This window comes from Erpetoichthys calabaricus, chromosome 1 (assembly GCF_900747795.2).
Source record: "Erpetoichthys calabaricus chromosome 1, fErpCal1.3, whole genome shotgun sequence".
NCBI classification, from domain to species: Eukaryota; Metazoa; Chordata; class Cladistia; order Polypteriformes; family Polypteridae; genus Erpetoichthys; species Erpetoichthys calabaricus.
Genome location: NC_041394.2, coordinates 283,922,667 through 283,945,341, shown reverse-complemented (window position 1 = coordinate 283,945,341; position 22,675 = coordinate 283,922,667). Strand labels below are relative to the sequence as shown.

Here is a 22,675-nt window from a genome sequence, read left to right as displayed (position 1 = left end):
AACGTGCCAGCATTTTTGTGGGACTAAATATTTAACAGCTCAAGTTAAATGACAGCAATAATATTGCAAATAATACCTATTTCTTCAAATCAGTTTTAAAATACATTTAATAACAAGGTAACAAATGCACAATTCATTAACATGTGTTGCAAGACTATAACAAAAATGCACTCTATGACCATTAACACCACATTATGTTAGAAAGGCACCTAACACTATTTATGAATCACAAGCTTTTAAGAGAAGGATTAAGCCATTCAGAGAAAATTTGGAAAAGATATTTGATGAAAATATTAGAAGTCCAATGAATTTAGAGTGCACTAATTCTCAGTTATTACTACATGCCTTACATATAGTAAATAAAAAAATTAGGAAACCCAATTAGAAGTGCAAGAAAGGCATGCAGAGAAAATGTTTGGAAATATTAAAATGAGGCTGCTCATAAGTGTGAAAGTATTACTAGCACTAGCTAAGATTATATGCAATAACATCAATAACAGATATGCAGATTTATTTGTCTTATAACACGTTAAAATTTGAAATAAAAAACTAATTGCTGTATGTGGGCATTATTTTTTTGCCATGTTTGTTAACACAGCATAAGAAATAAGCAAATAGTATACTGATGTTTTCACAGCTTTTAGCATTGCATATCCGCCAGGGCTAATTTTTTTCACACGTTAGGCACAGGTATAGTACAAAGTAGGAGTATCCATAGTCTTACGTCGTTGAATGGCTGATATGACCCATGGTTAAACCAATCTTGAGACCGTGGAGGAATTCATTCATCTGCCAAGGACTGAGGCAGAAATAAATAAATTCTTATTGGCACATTATCCCAGTATTAAAACTGGCGTAACAAATGCAAATTGCAAGCACTTGCTTGATTGTAGAGAAAACTGGGTGAAGCAAATTATGCAAAGCAACATTTACAAATAAAATTCCCAAAGCCCCTAAAGCCTAAAATATTTACAAAGAAAGAAAAAGGAAACAGACAAGAATAAACAAACTTCATTCCTTTGTTCTATTTAACAAAAATGAGAAGAAACTGAACATTAAACCTAGGATGGTTTGATAAAATATAAAAAAAATTACATTCAAATAAATACTGAACACAGAAATGATATAAACTAGTAATTTTAAACAAAAAAATCTGAAAAGAACTTCTGACGAAAGAAAAATTATCAATACCTAAAATTACTATAAAACCTGCTGCTTAACAAAATTGCAAAAAAGTTGTGAAAACAAACAGTGGTAATAAAGAGAAAAATATACTGTGATATGAAACAATTGCTGAATCTTTCATTATTTTTGGAATACATCTGTGGACAGATTTATTGCAATTACTTGCAATATGTAATATGTTTCAAAGTCAACACAGAACAGATTTAAAACAAAGCAGATTGTACATATTTGATTTATCCCTCGAGTATCTCCCAGAAATCAAATTTTGACCTCACATATTACATACATATATTCTAAATTTGATTCATATCATACGGCAAACATATTGATACAAACGCAAGACAAATTAGTAAAATGTGGAAATTGAATAATTACAATTATTAACATGGGGCTACATTACTTATTTTATATTATTAAACTGAAATCAATCTCAGTTTGATGGTGTGGGTCATCGCCATGCTCCCAGTTTATCTCGGGATCCTTTTGAAGCCCACATCGTCAATAGTCAAGACCGGTAAGAGCTTGGGAGACAAGGACAAAACACACAACGCATTGCAAGGGCTAGGTACAAAAGTGAAGTCTACTTTTATTAAAACAAAATCCAAACAGTGATCCAAAGTGCAGTGCAACTTATAATTAAAATAGTCCATAAAAAGTCTTTAATAGTGGAGGTTAAAAATCCATAGAAATAATCCATTAAAAACAAGGTTAAAACTCTCCTTTAAAATTCTCAGCCACCGGTGTTTTCCTTTAAAAACCGATGCCTCTCTGGCTTATCTTGCTTGGACCTCGCAGATCACAGAGATGTGAACCCAACAGGCGCATTCCCACGGGGAGACACCAGACCCTGCTCTGCTCCACACTCACCGCTGCTATAGGGCTCCACCCAACAAAAGCACGCTATTCTCCCACTGCTTCCTATCGCAGGCTCCACCCGGTAAGAGGACACTCCTGCGCATGATGATTACTCCTGTTCTCAAGTCGCTCAACAGGAGTGATCCCCGAGCCCCATCCCGAGGGCTGGCTATGTGCTAGTCCCTGGGACTCCATTCTTCTCCGCCTGCTTCTCTCTCTAAACACTGGCTCACGCTCACTCCTGCCTTTCTTCTTCCTTTTGCTAACCTCCAGTCTTTTTCGTTTTTCTCTTTCTTGTACGGGCTCATTCTTATAGGCCTCCACTGGCGCAGCATCTCAATCGTGCACCACAGGAAGCTGATGAAGCAATTGAGACAGACCACACCCTCACGTGCAGGGATGTCTTGCTCCCACTTACTCTACCAACTCCCCCCCAGCTGCTTGAGCACACACACCAACAGAGAATAAGTCGGCCAATTAATTACTTATTAATTAAAAATGGTCACCTATTTTTGGGCCACGGACCCGCTATACCACACTCGGCCTCTAAAAAAAATATCAAATGATTCATTTTAGTTTCAGAAGGGAAAAAGAGAATAATATTAGAAAACACATATGAACATTAAGAATTCTGGAACACTACAAACAAGGGCTATCTCACTTTCATATTGAAATTTCATGCATATCAGAATGCAAATTACAATCTGAATACTGAAAATTCAGAATATCTCCAATTAGCATAATATTAATCCTAATATAATATGCAATACTTTATGAGATTTCAAAGTGAGCATCACTTCCAGAAAGAGCTTACGTCACTTTTTTTGTTTTGGATTGGGTAGTTTTTATTGTATTGTTATCAGTGAAACATTCTTCTATCTGGTGGAAAAGTGCAAGGTTTAAGTTTCCGCACTTTTTTTTTTTTAAAACTCTATTAAGAATTTCAAAAACAAATTACATCACTTTTCTACATAGCCACCTTCATTTGCGATGCAATTTTCCCAGTGTTGTACCACGTTTTTGCCCAATTACTACTCATACCACATTGAACGTTTCCAAAACAAATATGTAAGGGTGTAAACTTTTTGAACGTCCCTCGCATATATATATATATATATATATATATATATATATATATATATATATATATATATATATATATATATATTAGTGCTGGGCAGCAATTAAAATTTTTAATTGCGATTGATCGCATGTTTGTCTGCAATTAATTGTGATTAATCGCAGATGATCACAACAATCACATTGTTATGTGAAAAATTCAATAATGAACTCAAAAGTAGTGTACTGAGTGTATTTGGTTTGCAAACACTTTAAACAAACAAGGTGCTTTTTAACAACAGTATTTCCTTTACATAGTAGTAGTTAAAATATTTCTTGTAAATCTCAACTTAAACATTAATGTAATCAAATACAAAACCAAAGCTATTTGCCAGGGCATTAACGTTTTAGCTAGTTTGTTATAGAAAAACAAGTTACCCTCGGAATCCAGAGGCACGATCACAACATTATAACAGGCAAAGGCAGCAACAGCAAGTTAATATTTCTAAATATGTTTTCTTTTTTATCTGAACAGATATCAGCAGAAACATTTTCTTTTATCAGGGAGCAACATAAGACAGTCTATGTTAAGTAGTAACTCTTTGAGGGCTAATATTTAAAAAAAAAAAAAAAACTCAGGTTTTTTGAAAAACGGACAAAGCAATGGTTTCACGCATAAAATCAACATAAAACGTTTGTTGCTGCCTGTTGTGCCTGCTGTTGGCGCCTGTTTGCAGTTTGCGGCAGCAGTGGCTCCACGATGCCAGCAGTCACATTCCTGCTCGACAGCCAGGCTTCCATTGTGAGACAGGTGCACTGGGGTGGCAGTTGCAGTGAGACGCAATATGGTTTGTACCTCCTGTCATCGTAAGTGCCTGTCCTCCCAGGCGAACGTTGCTGTAGGTGCATAAGCTACACAAACGTATTCAGCACCACTATCAGCTGGAGACTGATCAGCTGATGCCGGTATCTCACTTTTGTTTTCTATCTACATCTCCAGATCACTTGCCTCAGAATCAGAGTCTGACAAATCAGAGTCTGATTCAGCAATAATACAAAAAAGGTCATCCACTGATTATTTTGCTTTGAGCATTCACTTTGGTATCTCTCCACATACCATTTTAGAAGCGGTTTGCTCTTCGCTACTCATGCATGCGCAGGGAATCGAGGTCAAATCCACAAAGTATATCGAAAAGTGCTGTAACAAGAAGATCACTGATATCTATCAATCGCTAGCGAGACTGAGGCTTTCAAAATAATAATAATAATAACAAAAACTGTGTTAACGCGTGATAAAATAACTTCTTCTTCTTCTTTCACCTGCTCCCGTTAGGGGTTGCCACAGTGGATCGTCTTCTTCCATATCTTTCTATCTTCTGCATCTTGCTCTGCTACATCCACCACCTGCATGTCCTCTCTCACCACATCCATAAACCTCCTCTTAGGCCTTCCTCTTTTCCTGGCAGCTCTATCCTTAACATCCTTCTCCCAATATACTCAGCACCTCTCCTCCGCACAAGTCCAAACCAACGCAATCTCGCCTCTATGACTTTGTCTCCTAAACGTCCAACTTGAGCTGACCCTCTAATGTATTCATTTCTAATCCTGTCCATCCTCGTCACACCCAGTGCAAATCTTAGCATCTTTAACTCTGCTTCCTCCAGCTCTGTCTCCACCTCTTGCTGATACTCGTATGTCACAAATTACTCCTGATACTCTTCTCCATCTATTCCACCCTGCCTGGTCTCTCTTTTTCAACTCTCTTCCACAATCCCCCTTACTCTGTACTGTTGATCCCAAGTATTTAAACTCATCCACCTTCGCCAATGCTACTCCTTGCATCCTCACCATTCCACTGACCTCCCTCTCATTTACACACATGTATTCTGTCTTGTCCCTACTAACCTTCATTCCTCTCCAGAGCATATCTCCACTTCCCCAGAGTCTCCTCAACCTGCTCCCTACTCTTGCTACAGATAACAATGTCATCGGCAAACATCATAGTCCACAGGGACTCCTGTCTAATCTCGTCTGTCAACCTGTCCATTATCATTGCAAATAAGAAAGGGCTCAGAGCCGATCCCTGATGTAATCCCACCTCCACCTTGAATGTATCCCTCACTCCTAACACAGTCCTCACCACTTCCCTCGTACATATCCTGTACAACTCTTATGTACTTCTCTGCCACTCTCGACTTCCTCATACAATAACACAGCTCCTCTAAGGCACCCGGTTATATGCTTTCTCCAGGTCCACAAAGACCCAATGTAACTCCTTCTGGCCTTCTCTAAACTTCTCCATCAACATCCTCAGAGCAAATATTGCATCTGTGGTGCTCTTTCTTGGCATGAAACCATACTGGTGCTCTCTAATCATCACCTCACTTCTTAACCTAGCTTCCACTACTCTTTCCCTTAACTTCATGCTGTGGCTTGACAATTTTATCCCCCTGTAGTTACTACAGTTCTGCACGTCCCCCTTATTCTTAAATATCGGCACCAAGTACACTTCTTCTCCACTCCTCAGGCATCCTCTCACTTTCCAAGATTCCACAAAACAAACAGGTTAAAAACTCCATTGCCAACTCTCCTAAACATCTCCATGCTTCCATAGGTATGTCATCTGGACCAATGGCCTTTCCATTTTTCATCCTCTTCACAGTCGTCCTTACTTCCTCCTTGCACTTCCTGATTCACTATCTCCACATCATCCAACCTTCTCTCTCTTTTATTCTCTTCATTCATCAGCCTCTCAAAGTACTCTTTCCATCTCTCTTCGCTTGTGAGTACATTGCCATCTTTATCCTTTATCACCCTAACCTGCTGCACATCTTTCTCAGCTTGGTCCCTCTGTCTAGCCAATCGGTACAGGTCCTTTTCCCCCTCCTTAGTGTCCAACCTCTCATACAACTCATCATATGCCTTTTCTTTAGCCATATCTCGCTTCACCTTGTGCCTTATCTCCTTGTACTCTTGTCTACTTTTTGCATCTCCCTGACTAACCCACTTCTTCTTCGCCATCCTCTTCCTCTGTACACTCTCCTGTACTTCCCCATTCCACCACCAGGTTTCCTTTTCCTTCTTCCTCTGTCCAGATGTCACACCAAGCACCCTTCTTACTGTCACCCTTACTACATCTGCTGTAGTTGCCCAGCTGTCTGGCAACTCTTCACTGCCACCCAGTGCCTGTCTCACCTCCTCCCTAAACTCAACCTTGCAGTCTTCCTTTTTCAATGTCGACCATTTGATCCTTGGCTCTGCCCTCACTCTCTTCCTCTTCTTGATCTCCAACGTCATTCTACAGGCCACCATCCTATGCTGCTTAACTACACTTTCCCCTGCCACCACTTTGCAGTCTTCAATCTCCTTCACATAGATTACATCCTATGCAGAAGAGTCAACCTGTGTGCATCTTCTTCCACTCTTGTACGTCACCCTATGTTCCTCCCTCTTCTTAAAATACATATTCACCACAGTCATGTCCATCCTTTTCGCAAAATTCACTATTATCTGACCTTCTTCATTCCTCTCTTTGACACCATACCTACCCATCAGCTCCTAGTCTTCTATGTTCCATTCACCAACATGTCCACTGAAATCCGCTCCAATCACCACATTCTGTCCCTTGGGTACACTGTTCATCACTTCATCCAACTCACTCTAAAAATTTTCTTTCTCCTCCATCACACACCCAACTTGCAGGGCATATGCACTAACAACATTCATCATCATACCTCCAATTTCCAGCTTCATAATCATCACTCTGTCTGGCACTCTTTTCATTTCCAAAACACTCTTGACATACTGCTCATTCAGGATAACCCCTACCCCATTTCTCCTCCCATCCACACCATGATAGAATAATCTGAATCCACCTCCGATCCACCTGGCCGTACTCCCTTTCCATTTAGCCTCTTGCATGCACAATATATCTACCTTCCTTCTCTCCATCATATCTGTTAACTCTCTCCCCTTACCAGTCATACTGCCAACATTCAAAGTTCCTACCCTCAGTTCTACTCTCTTTAAATTCCTCCTCTCCTCCTGCCTCTGGACATGTCTCCTCACTCTTCTTCTGCCAACAGTAGCCCAATTTCCACCAGCTCCCTTCTTGGCTAACAGTACTGGTGGTGGTCGTTGTTAACCCGGAGCTCGACCGATCCGGTATGGAAATTTTACACCGGATGCACTTCCTGAGTAATAAAATAACTGTGTGCGTTAATTAATTAATGTGTTAACGCGATAATAATATAATGTATAATGAGAGCAACACATTAATGTGATCATGAAAGTATCTCTTATGGCAATGTACGTGCATTTAGGCCCCTAAATGTCAAACTGACATTTGAATATATTTAAATATATTATATATTTTGACTCGTATTTTGAAACATTCTATTCTTAATTACTGGTTGACAATTCTGCCTAAAATAAGGGCTCATCTCACAAGGCATTAGGCAGAAGTAAATTCAGACAGTTAACCAGTGTGTGTGTCTATGTAATGAACTATACTGAAATGCTCCCATTCATATTATGACAATTGTTGATATTTTCAAATCAACTTTCATTTTTAAAGAAAAAAATTATTTAAATGTGATGAACTGACTCAAGCCAGTAAATTGAAATATATTTTAAAAATCTAATGTTAAGAGTAAATCAGTATCTTTTTAATAACAATATACTTTTACATCATGTTTTGCTCTCTCTCTCGAAACATTTTATAAAAGATGACCATAATGAACTGCTCTGTGCAGAAAAAGAAAACCAGATGCCATTTACTTGCCAAGATATACAGTATCTCTAAACATTCTAGCACAAAACAGCATTTAAATTAAATATCTCTATTGTCAAAGGGCAGCTGATGTTTCTAACAAACAATAAAGAAATGAGTAAAATAAATTCAATGTGTGGATTTTCTAATCATATGGTCTGTTGCAAACATTTACCTGAATTCATACAGTACTCGGCTGAAACTTAAGCATAAATGCCAGTGGTAGCCTTGTGCTAGTCCAGGGGAATGACTCAAAACAATGCATCTCAGCACTGGACATAATTTTAGTGCTGTCCTGTGTATCCCTATGCTGTGTTGCATATACAGTACATCTTAACTTGGATAACAAGATTCTCCCTAATACAGGGTAGAGTTTGGTACTACAGTAATCCCTCCTCGATCGCGGGGGTTACGTTCCCAAACCCCCCACGAAAGGTGAAAATCCGCGAAGTAGAAACCATATGTTTATATGGTTATTTTTATATTGTCATGCTTGGGTCACAGATTTGCACAGAAACACAGGAGGTTGTAGAGAGACAGGAACTTTATTCAAACACTGCAAACAGACATTTGTCTCTTTTTCAAAAGTTTAAACTGTGCTCCATGACAAGACAGAGATGACAGTTCCGTCTCACAATTAATAGAATGCAAAACATATCTTCCTCTTCAAAGGAGTGCGCGTCAGGAGCAGAGAATGTCAGAGAGAGAGAGAAAAAAGCAAACAAAAATCAATAGGTCTGTTTGGCTTTTAAGAATGCGAAGCACTGCCGGACAAAGCAGCTGCAAGGATGTACAATGTAAAGGTAGTCTTTCAGCATTGTTTAGAGGAGCGTCCATATCCTCTAGGCTTGTGTGCGAACAGCCCCTCTGCTCACACCCCCTCCGTCAGGAGCAGAGAATGTCAGAGAGAGAGAGAGGGGGAGAGAGAGACAGAGAAAAGCAAACAATCAAAAATCAATACGTGCCCTTCGAGCTTTTAAGTATGCAAAGCACCGTGCGGGAAGCATGTCGCTTGACAAAGCAGCTGCACAGAAGGGAGCAATGTGAAGGTAATCTTTCAGCATTTTTAGACGAGCGTCCGTATTGTCTAGGGGTGCGAACAGACCCCTGCTCACACTCCCTCCGTCAGGAGCAGAGAATGTCAGAGCGAGAGAGAGAAAAGCAAACAATCAAAAATCAATACGTGCTGTTTGATCTTTTAAGTATACGAAGCACAGTGCGGGAAGCATATCGCTTGACAAAGCAGCCATACGTAAGCCCAGCAAGGAAGAGAGCAATGTGAAGGTAATCTTTCAGCGTTTTTTGAACAGCGGCCATATCCTCTAGGGGTGCGAACAGCCCCCGTGCTCACAATATATTTGAGGAGTTTTAATTAATACATAATACGCGCTCTGGTTGGGTAGCTTCTCAGCCATCTGCCAATAGCGTCCCTTATATGAAATCAACAGGGCAAACCAACTGAGGAAGCATGTACCAGAAATTAAAAGACCCATTGTCCGCAGAAATCCACGAACCAGCAAAAAAATCCGCGATATATATTTAAATATGCTTACACATAAAATCCGCGATAGAGTGAAGCCGCGAAAGTTGAAGTGCAATATAGCGAGGGATTACTGCATAGCTGAAATGCACATAATGATTATTATATGTCATACATCTTATGCCATTTTCTAAATGTTTATACTCTTTCTGAAAACTCAGAGAAGCAAATCATAAACAATGATCCCTCTAGGAATATTTTAAGATTACTGCAAGAAAAATGGATTATATTCATGACAGGAAAAATGTAATATTTTTAGAAGATGCCTTTCATGGCAAAATAAATAATCCATGGTGTGAAGAATAAAATTAGCAAAAAACCTTAATATTGTAAACTTAAAGACCAAGAAACATTTCCTAACTAGATCTGATTTAATCAGATAATAAGATTACATATCTCAACTCACACATAAAAGGGATTTTAAGAGTTAAAACTAGTTATAGACAATCCTTAAACTATTATATTAAAATGTGCCACAAGTAGAAACTGCATTAATTTATTCTGGAGAACATACATTCTGTTGACTTGCTGGTTGGGTCACGTGACGGGACAACTGGGGTAGGTCCTCCAGTGTATGGGATTTCATTTTACAAATCAGAAATAAAAGGAAAACGGTCGATACTCATGAATATTTTAAAATTTTGGCTTTAAAATTAACAACTGGAAACATGTTTAAACAGAGAAACACAATATGATGATCATTTGTAAACATGCAATTCTAAATTTGAAGCTCCTAACAGTAAGTCAACATAATCAATATAATTTTAGATTCATACCTCCACACAATATATTTAGTTCTTCAATGAAAACAAATTAGCTCAGAAAACATTTATTAAAGTAAAAAGGTATTGCATTGTAACTTACTTTAATGACTGGTTTTTCTCCTTACTTTTGGGTTCAACCAACATTTTAGCAGACTGTCCCACAGTAAAAGCAAAAGTTCCTTGAACTTGTTGTGGGTATCTCAGTTTATGGAGGTGCTTTCTGAATAATTCCACCAGATCAGATGAAACTTCTTCATCAAAAGCAATCTTCATTAACTATTAAAATAGTGAAACCAAATACAAAGTAGGTACTTCCCAGTGAAAACAGTTTTGTTGAATTCAACCAGAACTAGTACTAGAAGTAGTATGCATTATAGTATGTGCATATTTTTGGGAACCGAAATTAAGAGAAGAACTGTATTCCAAATAAACTGAATTATATAATATACAATTTCATAAGAAAATCAAGATCTAAAATTTCAGGGGTGCTTAATTTTTCCTATGTAACTAATCAGCTACTTTCCAGGGCATACATAGGAAGACTTCTAATTGACCATAAACATTGCCGACTACAACATGACAGCTGCATTGAAAATTAGTTCACTTTATAAGGTGATGCAAAGAATAAATAGATATGCAAACTTCAAACACTACGCAATACTGCTCATATCTGTTCAAAAATGAATGCACTGATGTATTCCAAGTGATACTGTTAGTGAGTGCTCAAAATTATGCATCTGTGCTGTCTATATATACTCAACAAAATGCCAAGCTTTAGTAGACAACATCCTAAAGGAGGAAAAGCAAATGTCATACTTTAAAATCCACATTTGTTTCACCAGCACATTAAATTCACATCCTGCCCTCTACATTCAGTTTTGCCATCATCACCTATGCTCAATGCTATAGTGAATGATCTATAAACACTTCTTGATTTGTGTTTAGCTTCACCCACACATGCAGAAAAAATTAATAACATATTTTGTAAAAAATAATATTTGTCCTTGTCACATTGCCATTCCCAAGGGACAATGGTTAGGAGCACTAATAAAAAATGTAAAAGGTATAGTCCCTGCAATTACAGTGGGGGAAATAATTATTTGATCTCCTGCTGAATTTGTAAGTTTGCTCACGTATGAAATTAACAGTCTCTAATTATTATGGTAGTTTATTGGAGAGAGACAGAATATCAACCAAAAATCCAGAAAAAACGCATTACATACAAGTTGAAAATAAAGTTATAACGTTAACAAGTTATAAACTGTGGGAGCCAGAATTCTGGCTGGGTTGTAGAGGATCAAATACTTATTTCACTCAATGACATGCAAATCAATTAATAACTTTTATGTAATGTGTTTTGGTTGATATTCTGTTTCTCTCCATTAAAATGAAACTACCATAAAAATTAGAGACGGTTCATTTTTTTTGCAAGTGAGCAAATTTACAAATTCAGCAGGGGATCAAATAATTATTTCCCCCCACTGTATTTATTACCTCAATGAAAATTAATAAATTCATGACTATATATTTTACTATGCTTGCAGCTGTGTTATTAATATACTATATGCAGACTAACTTCCTTGTACTAGTCTTTTGTGGAGGAAAGTATTATTAAGTAATCAAGAGCAGGAAAAATTATCAAATGCTCTCTTTCACAAATGTATTTGTGTATTGTTCATGTATGTGTTTACATCAACCTTGTGTATTTCACGGGAATTAATTTGTAGCCATGTCTGCCAACAACATATTTAATAAAAAAATTGAAGCATTATTGTAAATATGTAAAAGGTTCATTACCCCTTTTTCAAGTAAACACAATATTAAAACAGTTTTCTCATTATTAAAATAGTTTTTCATCTATTTTAATGCTTTATGTAGTAGGGTGACAAGAATGGCAAGACAACAATAAAACATACTGAAAATCACTTTTATAGCAAATCATGAAAAACTATGAAAGTCAGCTATTCTTTATGTTAATAAATCCTTACTAGTATCATTTGCATGCACATAACATGCATAGAAAACTATATACATAAGTACAAAATTTGTTTTACCTGGAACGTGCAAGATCGTAGCTGCAGTCCTTCACCAAAATACTGCTCCATTTGTGCATGAAAAGATATTTTTTTTTCTTTTGTTAAAGAAGCAATTGGAAATGAACGTGTAACCACTTGCTCTCCCACTAAGAAAAATGGACAATGTAAAGCATCTTGACTATAGTATACCATGAAAGTGAAATCTATTCTAAATAAGTAGAATTTAAAAGAGAGAAGTATTTTTTTTACTTCAAACATACCCAGTGGGTCAGTAGGAGTTCCCTTGAAAATAAGCCTGTATGTAGTAAGGAAAATCGCTCCCTCAGCTGGAAGCAATGCTAGCCCTCCACTTACACCACCAGTTGCTTCATCTCGACCATCTGACATCAGGTTCACCCTAAGACCATCCATCACCAGCTCTTCACCAACCAATAAGGATGGCCTTAAAAGCTTTGGCTGTAAAGAGGTAAAACTTAAAATGTTACATATAATCCAACAAAAAGCACTCACCATATTTTATAATACATTACTCATTCATTTATTTTAGCATCACTTATCAGGGACTGGGTTGCAGGGACAAAAGTCTTAGCAGTGAGGCCCATATGTCCTTTTTCACCAGTCACATCTGCAACTCATACTGTGGGATTTCAAAACTTTCTGAGGCAATCTGGGAGATGTAATGCTATACCAGCAAATCCTGGGTTTTCCCCAGGGTCTCCTCCCAGATGGTCATGCCCATATCAGATGCCTGAACCACATCAATTGGCTCCTCTTGTTACAGAGGTTCAGCAGCTCTGCTCCTAGCCTCTCCCAGATGTCTGCACTTCTCACCATTTCTAAGGGAGAGCCCAGCCACCCTGTGGAAAAAGCTCAATTCGGTCGCTTGCACCCACGATCTCATCCTTTAACTTATTATCCAAAGCTTATGACCTTAGTTGAGTGAAGGGACATAGATCGAACAGGAAATCAACAGCTTTGCCTTCTGGCTCAGATTCTTCTTCACCACTATGGATCAGTATACCCTAAGTTGTCTGTCGGTCTTTTATTTCCTCTTCCCCCTCGCTCGTGATCTAGAACCCAAAATACTTAAATTCCTCTACTTAAGGTACTAAATCATCTCCCAATTGGAGAGAACAGTCCATATTTTTCCTACTGAGGACCATGGTCTCATATTTGAAGGTGATGATCCTCACCACTGCCATTTCACACTCAGTTACAAACCATCCCAGTGTGTGCTGGAGTTCACAGCCGAATGAAGCAAACAAAACCACATTGTGTGCAAAAAGCAGTGGCACAGTTCTAAGGTGACTGCACTGAACCCTCTCCCCTCTCAGGATGTGCCTTGACATCCTGTCTTTGAAAATCACAAAACGAACAGAGAACAAAACACAGCCATGGAGGACAGTGCTTATGTTTCTCCAAACTCTCACTGTGATTATATAGTGACAGAACAGCTATTATTAGGCACCCACAAACCCCACACTCTCCCAGAAGCTTCCCCACAGAATCCATTCGAGGAACATGGTCATTCACATTCTCTAAGTCCCAAAAGCAAATGTAGACTGATTGGGTGTACTCCCATGTCCCCAAACAGGATCCTCATAAGGGTAAAAGCGCTTATCCACTGTTACACAACCTGGATGAACTCCACATTGCTCCTCCTGGATCTGAGGTTCCATGACTGGGTGTATTCTCCTTTTCAGTACAACTGGTGTATGCTTTCCCAGGGAGGCAGAGGAGTATACAGTAATTCCCTAAGAGTTGGAGTGCACACTCCAGTCTGCATTTTTAAAAATGGGGACCACCACCACAGTCTGCTACTCCTAGGGCACCGCTCATGACGACCACATAACATTGAAAAGACATGTCGGCCATAACAGCCAAGCAATGTCAAGAACATTGGGCATTTCCAGGTCTCATTTCTAGATCCTCCCCCAGGCCCTTGCCACTATAGAGATGCTTAATTACCTCAGTGATCTCCCTCAGGGAAATGGCCATTGATCCCCCATTAGCTTCTGGCTCTGCCTCCATTATGACTCGGGTGCCGTCATAAGTGGCAGCCTTTCCAGCAGCTCCGTGTACGACTTTATCTTTGTACCTTTTTCTCTATTTCACTGATCATTCCTATTGTTTATTATCAGTATGCTGCTGCTGGAGTATGTGAATTTCCCCTTGGGATTAATAAAGTATCTATCTATCTATCTATGACAGAGGGAATGTGCATCAGGGTGGAGACCTCTTCAAAGTTTTCCTTCCAATGATAGACTACATCCTCAGTCTGGGTCAGCATTTCTTCAGCCTTGCTAACAACAGCCTGGGTGAAACCCTGCCTTTCCCTTCTGAGCCACCTCATGCTCTGCCAGAACCTCTTTGAGCCTAATTGATACCTGCTAGGTTCAAGTCCAGTCAACCCCCCCACAATGAGAAAGAGAGCTAGGCCAACAGAGCGAAACTTTAAAAGTAGAAAAGATAAGTAAGTAAATAAATAGAATTATTTAAATGCTTATTCTAAAAGGTTATTAATAATTAGATCCTGCAAGGTTTTAAAAATGTTTTGCACATATCCTCTAAGTGAGCATTTTTTTCTAATTTCAAGTAGTATATAATATCAGTTACCCACTGACAGAAAACAGGTGAGGTAGGATCTTTCCAGTTGAGCAAGATAAGTCTAAGTGCCAATAGTGAAGTAAAGGCAATTACAGTTTGTTTGTCCTTCTCCACTTCAAGACCATCCGGAAGTACACCAAACACAGCTGTTAATGGATTAGGAAAGATTGTGACACCACGGCTGTCTGAAAGGCATTTAAAGATTTTGGTCCAAAATGATGTTAATTTGATGCACGCCCAAAACATATGACCCAATAAGGCTGGAACTTGATTGCAATGTTCGCAGGTTGGATCTTGCCCTGGAAAAATTTTGGACAATTTTAAACGAGATAGATGCACCTGATAGATGATTTTAAGTTGAATGATTGTATGCTTTGCACATATGCAGCTCAAGTGAATTATGTGCATTGCTACCTTCCACTCCTTTCCCAAAATGTTGAGTGAGAGATCCTTTTCCCACTGTACACTGGGGTCTTTGAAAGGGAGGGACTTTAAGATGTTTTTATATATTACGGAGATGCGGACTGAGTCCTCAAGACTGATCAATATTTTTTTTAGAAGTAGGTGGGAGGTGAGGAAAGATGGGCAGGTTTTGTTTAACAAAGTTTCTAATTTGGAGGTAGTGAAAGAAATGTGTTGCTGGAAGGTTAAATTTGGAGTGTAATTGTTTATAGGATGCAAAGACATTGTCTATGTACAGATCTCTTAAGTGATTTAATCCCGAACAATTTCTAGACATTGAAGGCTGCGTACGTTTGAGAGGGAGGAAAAAGGTGGTTATTGTGCAGAGGTGCCACAGATAAAAGCTTCTCTATTCTAGAGTACTTCCTGCATTGGTTCCATATTCTGAGAGAATGAAGCACAATTGGGTTATTAGTATATTGACGATATCTTGTATTTACTGGGGTACAAAGCAAGGAATATAGAGAAGTGCTGCAGGATTTTATTTCTATTGCGGCACACCCAGGATTTTGTTTCACTGACCAATTTTTGGTTTGTTTGTACTTCTTGGGTTGCCACCTTGAGAATTGCCTACGGCCTTCAAGCCACAGCTCTAGGCAGCCACTTCCACAATGGAGGCTTTGAATAAGGTCCATTTACACTCTTTGTCCTCTGCCCCCCAAAGGATGTGGGAAAAGTTATTTTGAAGGTGGGAGGCGGGCCCTCTAGAGTGGGGCATCCCTCAGACATTCCCAGTCTACCCTTACTACTCACTTGGGCTTTCCAGGTCTGTCCAGGCACCTCCTCCACCATTTGACCAGTTGACCACCCTGCCTCTCTCTTCAACACGCATGTTCAGAACAAATGACTACAAATCTGATAATGTTAAAATCAATCACAGATCTTTGGCCTAAGGTGTTCTGGTACCAAGTACACTTTTATGTTTGAATAAGGAGTTTCTTAACGTCAAATCACACCTAGCACAGAAATCCAACAATAAAACACTGCTCAGGTTTCAGATCAGGCAGGCTGTTTTTGTGGTAAAGTGGGTAAGTGGCAATGAACAATTTTTACATAAATAAAAAATGGTGTGGCTCCTGTGTTTTATACGGTGGATGAGGCTGAACATGCTTTCTTGTAAGATATAAAAGATAAACTTGGGAAGAAAATGAGAAGAACAGAGAAAAAAAGAATGGAAGGAGAAAGAAAGATACGGAGTCCGAGAGAACAGAGGTTAATGAAAGAGAGAAAGGCAGGATCAGGAGAGTTGGTATGGTTCAATGTGGAGGCAGGTGGAGAGGAAAGAAGCCCCAATGAAACAGTATGTGGCTGATGCTTGAAGGGGGCTGAAGAGGGTCACTCCTGTTGAATGACACATGGAAACAGGAGTGGCCCATTGTACTTTGTCTCTTGTGGATGTCAAGGGATTGGTGGGGGTAGATATGAATGTGGCTTGGAATTGTGACCCAGAGATGCTGAAGGACTGGCGATGGGAACCCAAGCCTGTTTAATGGGCTGACTATACCTGTCAATGGATGTATGGTATAAGCGGAGGGGACATAAGTTTTTGAGTATGGAACCAGCTCATCCTTGGACATGTTATAGACAGCTTCTGGGTTCCACAGTTGCCAATTGACATGGAGCCAACCTGGACTGTCACAGTTCCTACCAATCACGCCACTGATACTCACTTCAGTGTTGAAGTCGCCCAGCAAAACTGTGGAGTCCCCTGTTTCGACCCTTTCCAGGATGCCTTCTAGGCACTCCAAGCTGCAATTTGGTGCTTAAGCACATGTGGGAGTCAAACTTCTTCTCTCTGCGACCTTTAGCCACACACATCCCTCTCATTCTCCAGCATAAACTTCAACATGGCATTGACCCACACCCACCCTACATCTTTCAACTTGGGCAATTCCAGAATAAAGGAAAGCCCAGCCCCTGTCGAGAGGTTTGGATCCACAGCCAAGCGAGTGTGGGTACGTGAGCCCAACTATAATTTTTTGTAAAGCTCTGCCCAACACACCAACCCAAGCTCCTTCCCCTCGCTAAGTGATATTTCACATTCCAAAAGTCAGTTTGTATGTCTGGGTTCCAAGTCCACCAAGACCTCTGCCTTTAACAGCTGGTCAGTGCAGGACATATTGCACTCGGCCCATATACGTCCTGCAGGAGGGCAAACACATTTATGCAGATTAATCTACTATATATTTCATTTCAAAATCCATTATATATTTGAACATTTTCTGGTAAGACATTCATATAATATATAAAACACTGAAACCAGAGCTGATGATTTATAAAAAAAATCTATTTTCACCTGTAAGCAAACTGACTGTATCCTTCTTAACACAACTACCTTAGCAGTTGATTTTGTAGTATTGGTTACTGGGCTTTATATGCTTTGTCCACCCCCAAGTAAAAATAAGAATTGGTTACCTTTTGTATTGGCGGTAGCCTCTTACTTTCTCTGTGTACAGCTTCTAAGGTTTCAATGTGCATCTGGACAATATCTGTAAGGCACACAGTAAATCAGTCAGAACTACTTGAAATTAAGCATATACAGTACTGTTGCATCTGTAATAACGAACTGGTTAAGGTGCTGCATAAAGAGGTAACATTTGTAATTAAAAAATGAAACTTTCAAAATCGTACCTGGAATGTTAGTGTGAAGTGTCTTCAAGTGTTCATTTGTCACACCACTTTCAGTGCAAACTTTGTCAACAAATCTGTTAATGAAACGGACAACTGTATTCGCAACATCAGAGCCTTCTGCGTCTTCAAAACCACTCTCTGTGTCATAGCTTTCTGCCATGCTACCTGCAATACTGTTACAAGACAATCAACCATCAGTTTACATAAAATTAAAGCAAATTTAGTAGACATTCTGTTTATATTTTCATTCTAACAAAAACAGATGGCACTTTATTGGTCCACAGCGGGAATATGTTTTTTACAGAAGCTCAACAAACAAAAATATAAGTAAATAAATATTGTTTTATATTATGTTATGACAAACAACAAATCATTCTCAAATACACATAAATGTTGAATAAAAAGCAAGACAATTTTTGACTTGACTAGCTGAAAGTACTCAGTGTTGGAGTGTCAGAAAGAAATTGTTTAGCACTGTTCATAATGGCATTCAGTTTTTGTATCATTCTTTCCTATGCCACAACCACTGGGGGAAAACAGTGCATCTTGTAACTGAGCCTGCCTTCTTCCTTAGCTTGTTGATTTGGTGTGACTCCTTTGAAGTGATATTACTGGCCCAGCAGAAACACCACATCGTAGAAGAATCACACTGCCCACCACATAATTGTTGAATATAAAGAGGATGTCACTACCTACATTAAAGGAGTGCAGCTTCCCAGGAACAAAAAGACTCTGCTCAGCCCCTTCTAATACAGTTACGAGACCAGTTCAGTCTGCTACTGATATGGACCCACAAGTACTTGTAGCAGTGCACACCCTCCACATTCACTCCTGGAAAAGTGACTGTGGCCCTTTGTTGCGGCAAATATCAATAAACGGTTGGTTTAAGCTGGAAACAATACTTTCTGCACTGAAAAAAAAAGCTCTCCACCAGACTCCTATACTGTCTCATTCCCCTTTTCACTACACCCCAGTAGTACAGAATCTTCAGAGAATTTCTGCAAGTGACATGACCTGGTGCTATTTTGATGGTCTGAAGTGTACAGCGTAAAGAGAAAAACAGACAGGACTCTTCCATGTGGTGCTCTAGTGCTACTCTCATCCATATCAGAGACAAATATGACAAATATTTTAGTTATAAATATCATTTGCGTTTAATCTTTCAATTAAATAATTGGCCAGTATGATTTAACACTAGAATGACCAAAGCCTACGAAAAAACTAGTAAATCCGGCCCACCTTAAATCCCTTCACACCCCTCCGTCAGCATCTTTTGTCTTGTAAATGTATCAACCAACACAAGCAGCAAACAGCCTGCAATACCATCCCCCCCAACGCCGCAAAAAGGGCAAGAAGCTCTGCCAGTTCCAGCCTTGATTATTTTGGAGTGAAGTGCTGGAGTTTTAGAGTGGAAATAATAGTTATTTGGAATACATACATTTAATGTGTGTTCCGTGTCTACAACAATCTATGTTAACACAACATTAAAAAGATAATGTTTTTCATGCAAAGGTATTTAAGGTGGGCCGGATTTACAAGTTTTTTTGTAGGCTTTGGTAATTCTAGTGTTACTGGATGGACTAAGAAAAGCAGAGCATCAGTAATTGTTCCATTGCACATTCAATAGGTGGCAGTGGTCCTCATATGGTAACCCACTTGGGATACCCACAGAGGTGCTTGGGACTTGGGAGACTAGAAGTGCAGCCCTGTCAAATGGTCCCTGGGTATCGTTAGAGGGTGATGTCGGGGGAGGACGTCCCTACTTTTTCTATAGCCCAGAACTGTTTCCTCAAGGATATAGCGTAGCACTGGAAGCATTTCTGGGTCCTACTTTAAAAAGGAGTCTGTTGCATCACATCGGAGAGTCAGAGTCGGGAGGCATCAGTCAACACTCAGCTGAGGTAGGGAGGAAGAAGAATAGTTTATTATTGTGATTATGTTTTGTTATTTTGGCTGATTACTAGACAGAAGTGCCTTGTGAGAATAACCATCCTTTATTTTATAATGTGTGGTATTTTGCTGTGTTTTGGGCTCACTGGGGCACCCCGTGGTCACAAAGGGATTAAAAATACATGGTTGGATTCAATCCAGTCTCATTTCTGGCTGTTTTTTGCCGATGACTGATTCATGTTCCATGTGTTAAAAAAAAAAAGGGCAGATATTCCTCGTTCAGAATATTTACACCTGGTCAAGCAAGTATGCTGTGTACATAAATTGCAGCTGAATAAAATTTCACTTTGAATGGTGTTCTTCTTGTTATAAGTGATGGAATAAGATTTGAAAATCAATGAATGGAACATCAATGTGTCTGCAACAACCAAATAAAAAGTTATTACATGTTCACAGCTGGGCGGCACGGTGGCGCAGTGGGTAGCGCTGCTGCCTCGCAGTTGGGAGATCTGGGGACCTGGGTTCGCTTCCTGGGTCCTCCCTGCGTGGAGTTTGCATGTTCTCCCCGTGTCTGCGTGGGTTTCCTCCGGGCGCTCCGGTTTCCTCCCACAGTCCAAAGACATGCAGGTTAGGTGGATTGGCGATTCTAAATTGGCCCTAGTGTGTGCTTGGTGTGTGGGTGTGTTTGTGTGTGTCCTGTGGTGGGTTAGCACCCTGCCCAGGATTGGTTCCCTGCCTTGTGCCCTGTGTTGGCTGGGATTGGCTCCAGCAGACCCCCGTGACCCTGTGTTTGGATTCAGCGGGTTGGAACATGGATGGATGGATGTTCATAGCTATTATGTAAAATTTTATTGTTTTAAAGTAGTTTAGAATTTTTGATATTACTATTTCTAAATAACTAACCACAGCCTCATCATTAAGTTTACTCAACAGGTATTCTTCGTCTCAAAGTGAAGGCCAGGCACTGTTCTTTATGAATGTATACATCTATTTAGTGATTTGTACACTGTTTAAACTTTGCAACACAATGCCCTGTAATGTCATACATACCTGTAAAATAAAAAAAAATACCTAAAAAAATAAATAATAATAAGATAAAAAAAAACCTTGGGAAACTTTTCATTTTAATTGTTTTTGAAGGATTCACTCCTAATAAGAATAAGATGTAAGGGCTCATTTGATATCTTATAGACTGAAGATTTCAGTTATCGTACTAGAGAAAGACCCGAATACCACTTTAATAAGAGAACATACTGTCGAACAGGTGACAAGCACAGGCTGATGGGCATGTATTGACAAAGAAACTGTCATATCAAGCAATCACTAAGACTTAGGGAAAAATTCTACAGGTTTACATTTTAAATTCTACTGGTATTAAATCTGCGATTCTCAACTGATAATCTGTAAAGGTACTGCCAAAAAACATCAGCAGGCAGCAAGACCGGACTTTAAATTCAACAGAAAGTAATTATTATTAACCCAATCAAAAGCTATTTTAAAATTAGAGATTCCCCGTTTCCTTGTGTGGCTTGTTGTAAGAACACATTTACAGTCCAAGTGGAGCTTATCTACAGTTTCAGAGGAGATCATCTTGCATAGCTTAGAAACATGTGAAGAGTTACTGGGAGTGGCATAAGCACCTAAAATATAGGCCATACCATTATCAAACAACACAGAGTAGTAGAATTATTGACATGAGTGATGAAACTGAAAGCGAGCTTTTGGGGAAAGTACAATCAAGTCTGTATTATACTATATAGTTGGATGAGTTGAATAACATTAGCAATACTGCTTTGTTTTGTAAATTTTAACAAAGATAACAAAGAACAGCAGATGAGTTAAAGGAGAAGTTTGGTATTTTTCAAGTCAATGCTGTTTGTTCACAAATATGACATATACGCATTTGCCACGTAAAACTGTGTTGTTTTTGCCACGTAAAAGTTAGGTGTTTTCTATAAACTATGAAAAATACATAGCCAGTCCTGGTGTTTTATGTAGGAATCTGTGGTGACCAGAATGCAACCAGAAAATAAAAGCCTAACCATACTGATTACATTCTCTTTGAAGTGGCAAAAATTTCAATACAGTAATCCCTCGCTACTTCGCGGTTCACTTTTCGCGGATTCACGGCTTTGCGGATTTTATATGTAAGCATATCTAAATACATAACGCGGATTTTTCGCTGTTTCGCGGGTTTCTGCGGACAATGGGTCTTTTTACTTGCTTCCTCAGTTGGTTTGCCCAGTTGATTTCATACAAGAGATGCTATTGGCGGATGGCTGAGAAGCTACCCAATCAGAGCACGCAGTTAAGTTCCTGTGTGCTGCTGATTGGCTCAGCGAGTGTTGCATTAACCAGGAAGTCTCATCTCACTCATTCATCATTAACGTGCTAATGCTTCAGGGGCCGTGTCCAAGCACCAACAGAAGATGCAAATGATTGCAGAAAAGGTAAAAGTTTTGGATATGCTGAAGGAAGGGAACAGCTACACCGCTGCAGGACATCGATTCTTTTTATTTAAAAAGGAGGAAAAGCATATAAGATCTACGGCCGCAGTGTCCTTTAACCAGGGTGCAAAACAAGTTGCAAGTGGACGTGATAAGGCAGTAGTCTGGATGGAATCTGCTTTAGGAATCTTTGCAACAAGGTCGACGACGTCATGACCGCCTACAAGCTGCTACGTGTACTTCGCTATACAGTAAGTGTAAACTTATCTACCGATTTCATTTTGCTTAACAGTTGTCCCTGTTTTTAATAGAGTAAATGGTGTGTTGTAAACAATACAGGGAGGGTTTAAAAACGTCCAAATACACGTTAAATAATTAAATAATAAGTATAAGAAATGTATAAGAAAACATGCCTTCCGTGTTTTTCC

The 22,675-nt window shown here is 39.2% G+C and overlaps 1 protein-coding gene across 10 annotated transcripts in view; it reads right to left on the bottom strand.

The window, feature by feature from the left end:
* The window catches only part of sbf1 (SET binding factor 1), a 263,161-nt gene that overhangs the window by 57,527 nt on the left and 182,959 nt on the right, over window positions 1–22,675 (bottom strand). For 6 of the 10 annotated variants that reach the window (XM_028815850.2, XM_051929962.1, XM_028815875.2 and 3 more), the window contains 5 exons: window positions 17,911–18,083; window positions 17,695–17,768; window positions 12,471–12,666; window positions 12,229–12,356; window positions 10,275–10,450 (listed from right to left, as the gene is read on the bottom strand). In XM_028815850.2, the coding sequence (XP_028671683.1) occupies window positions 10,275–10,450; window positions 12,229–12,356; window positions 12,471–12,666; window positions 17,695–17,768; window positions 17,911–18,083 (747 nt within the window). Of the gene's footprint in view, window positions 1–724; window positions 800–10,274; window positions 10,451–12,228; window positions 12,357–12,470; window positions 12,667–17,694; window positions 17,769–17,910; window positions 18,084–22,675 lie in introns of all 10 variants that reach the window. The other 4 variants (XM_028815823.2, XM_028815832.2, XM_028815841.2 and 1 more) reach the window with 1 other exon arrangement.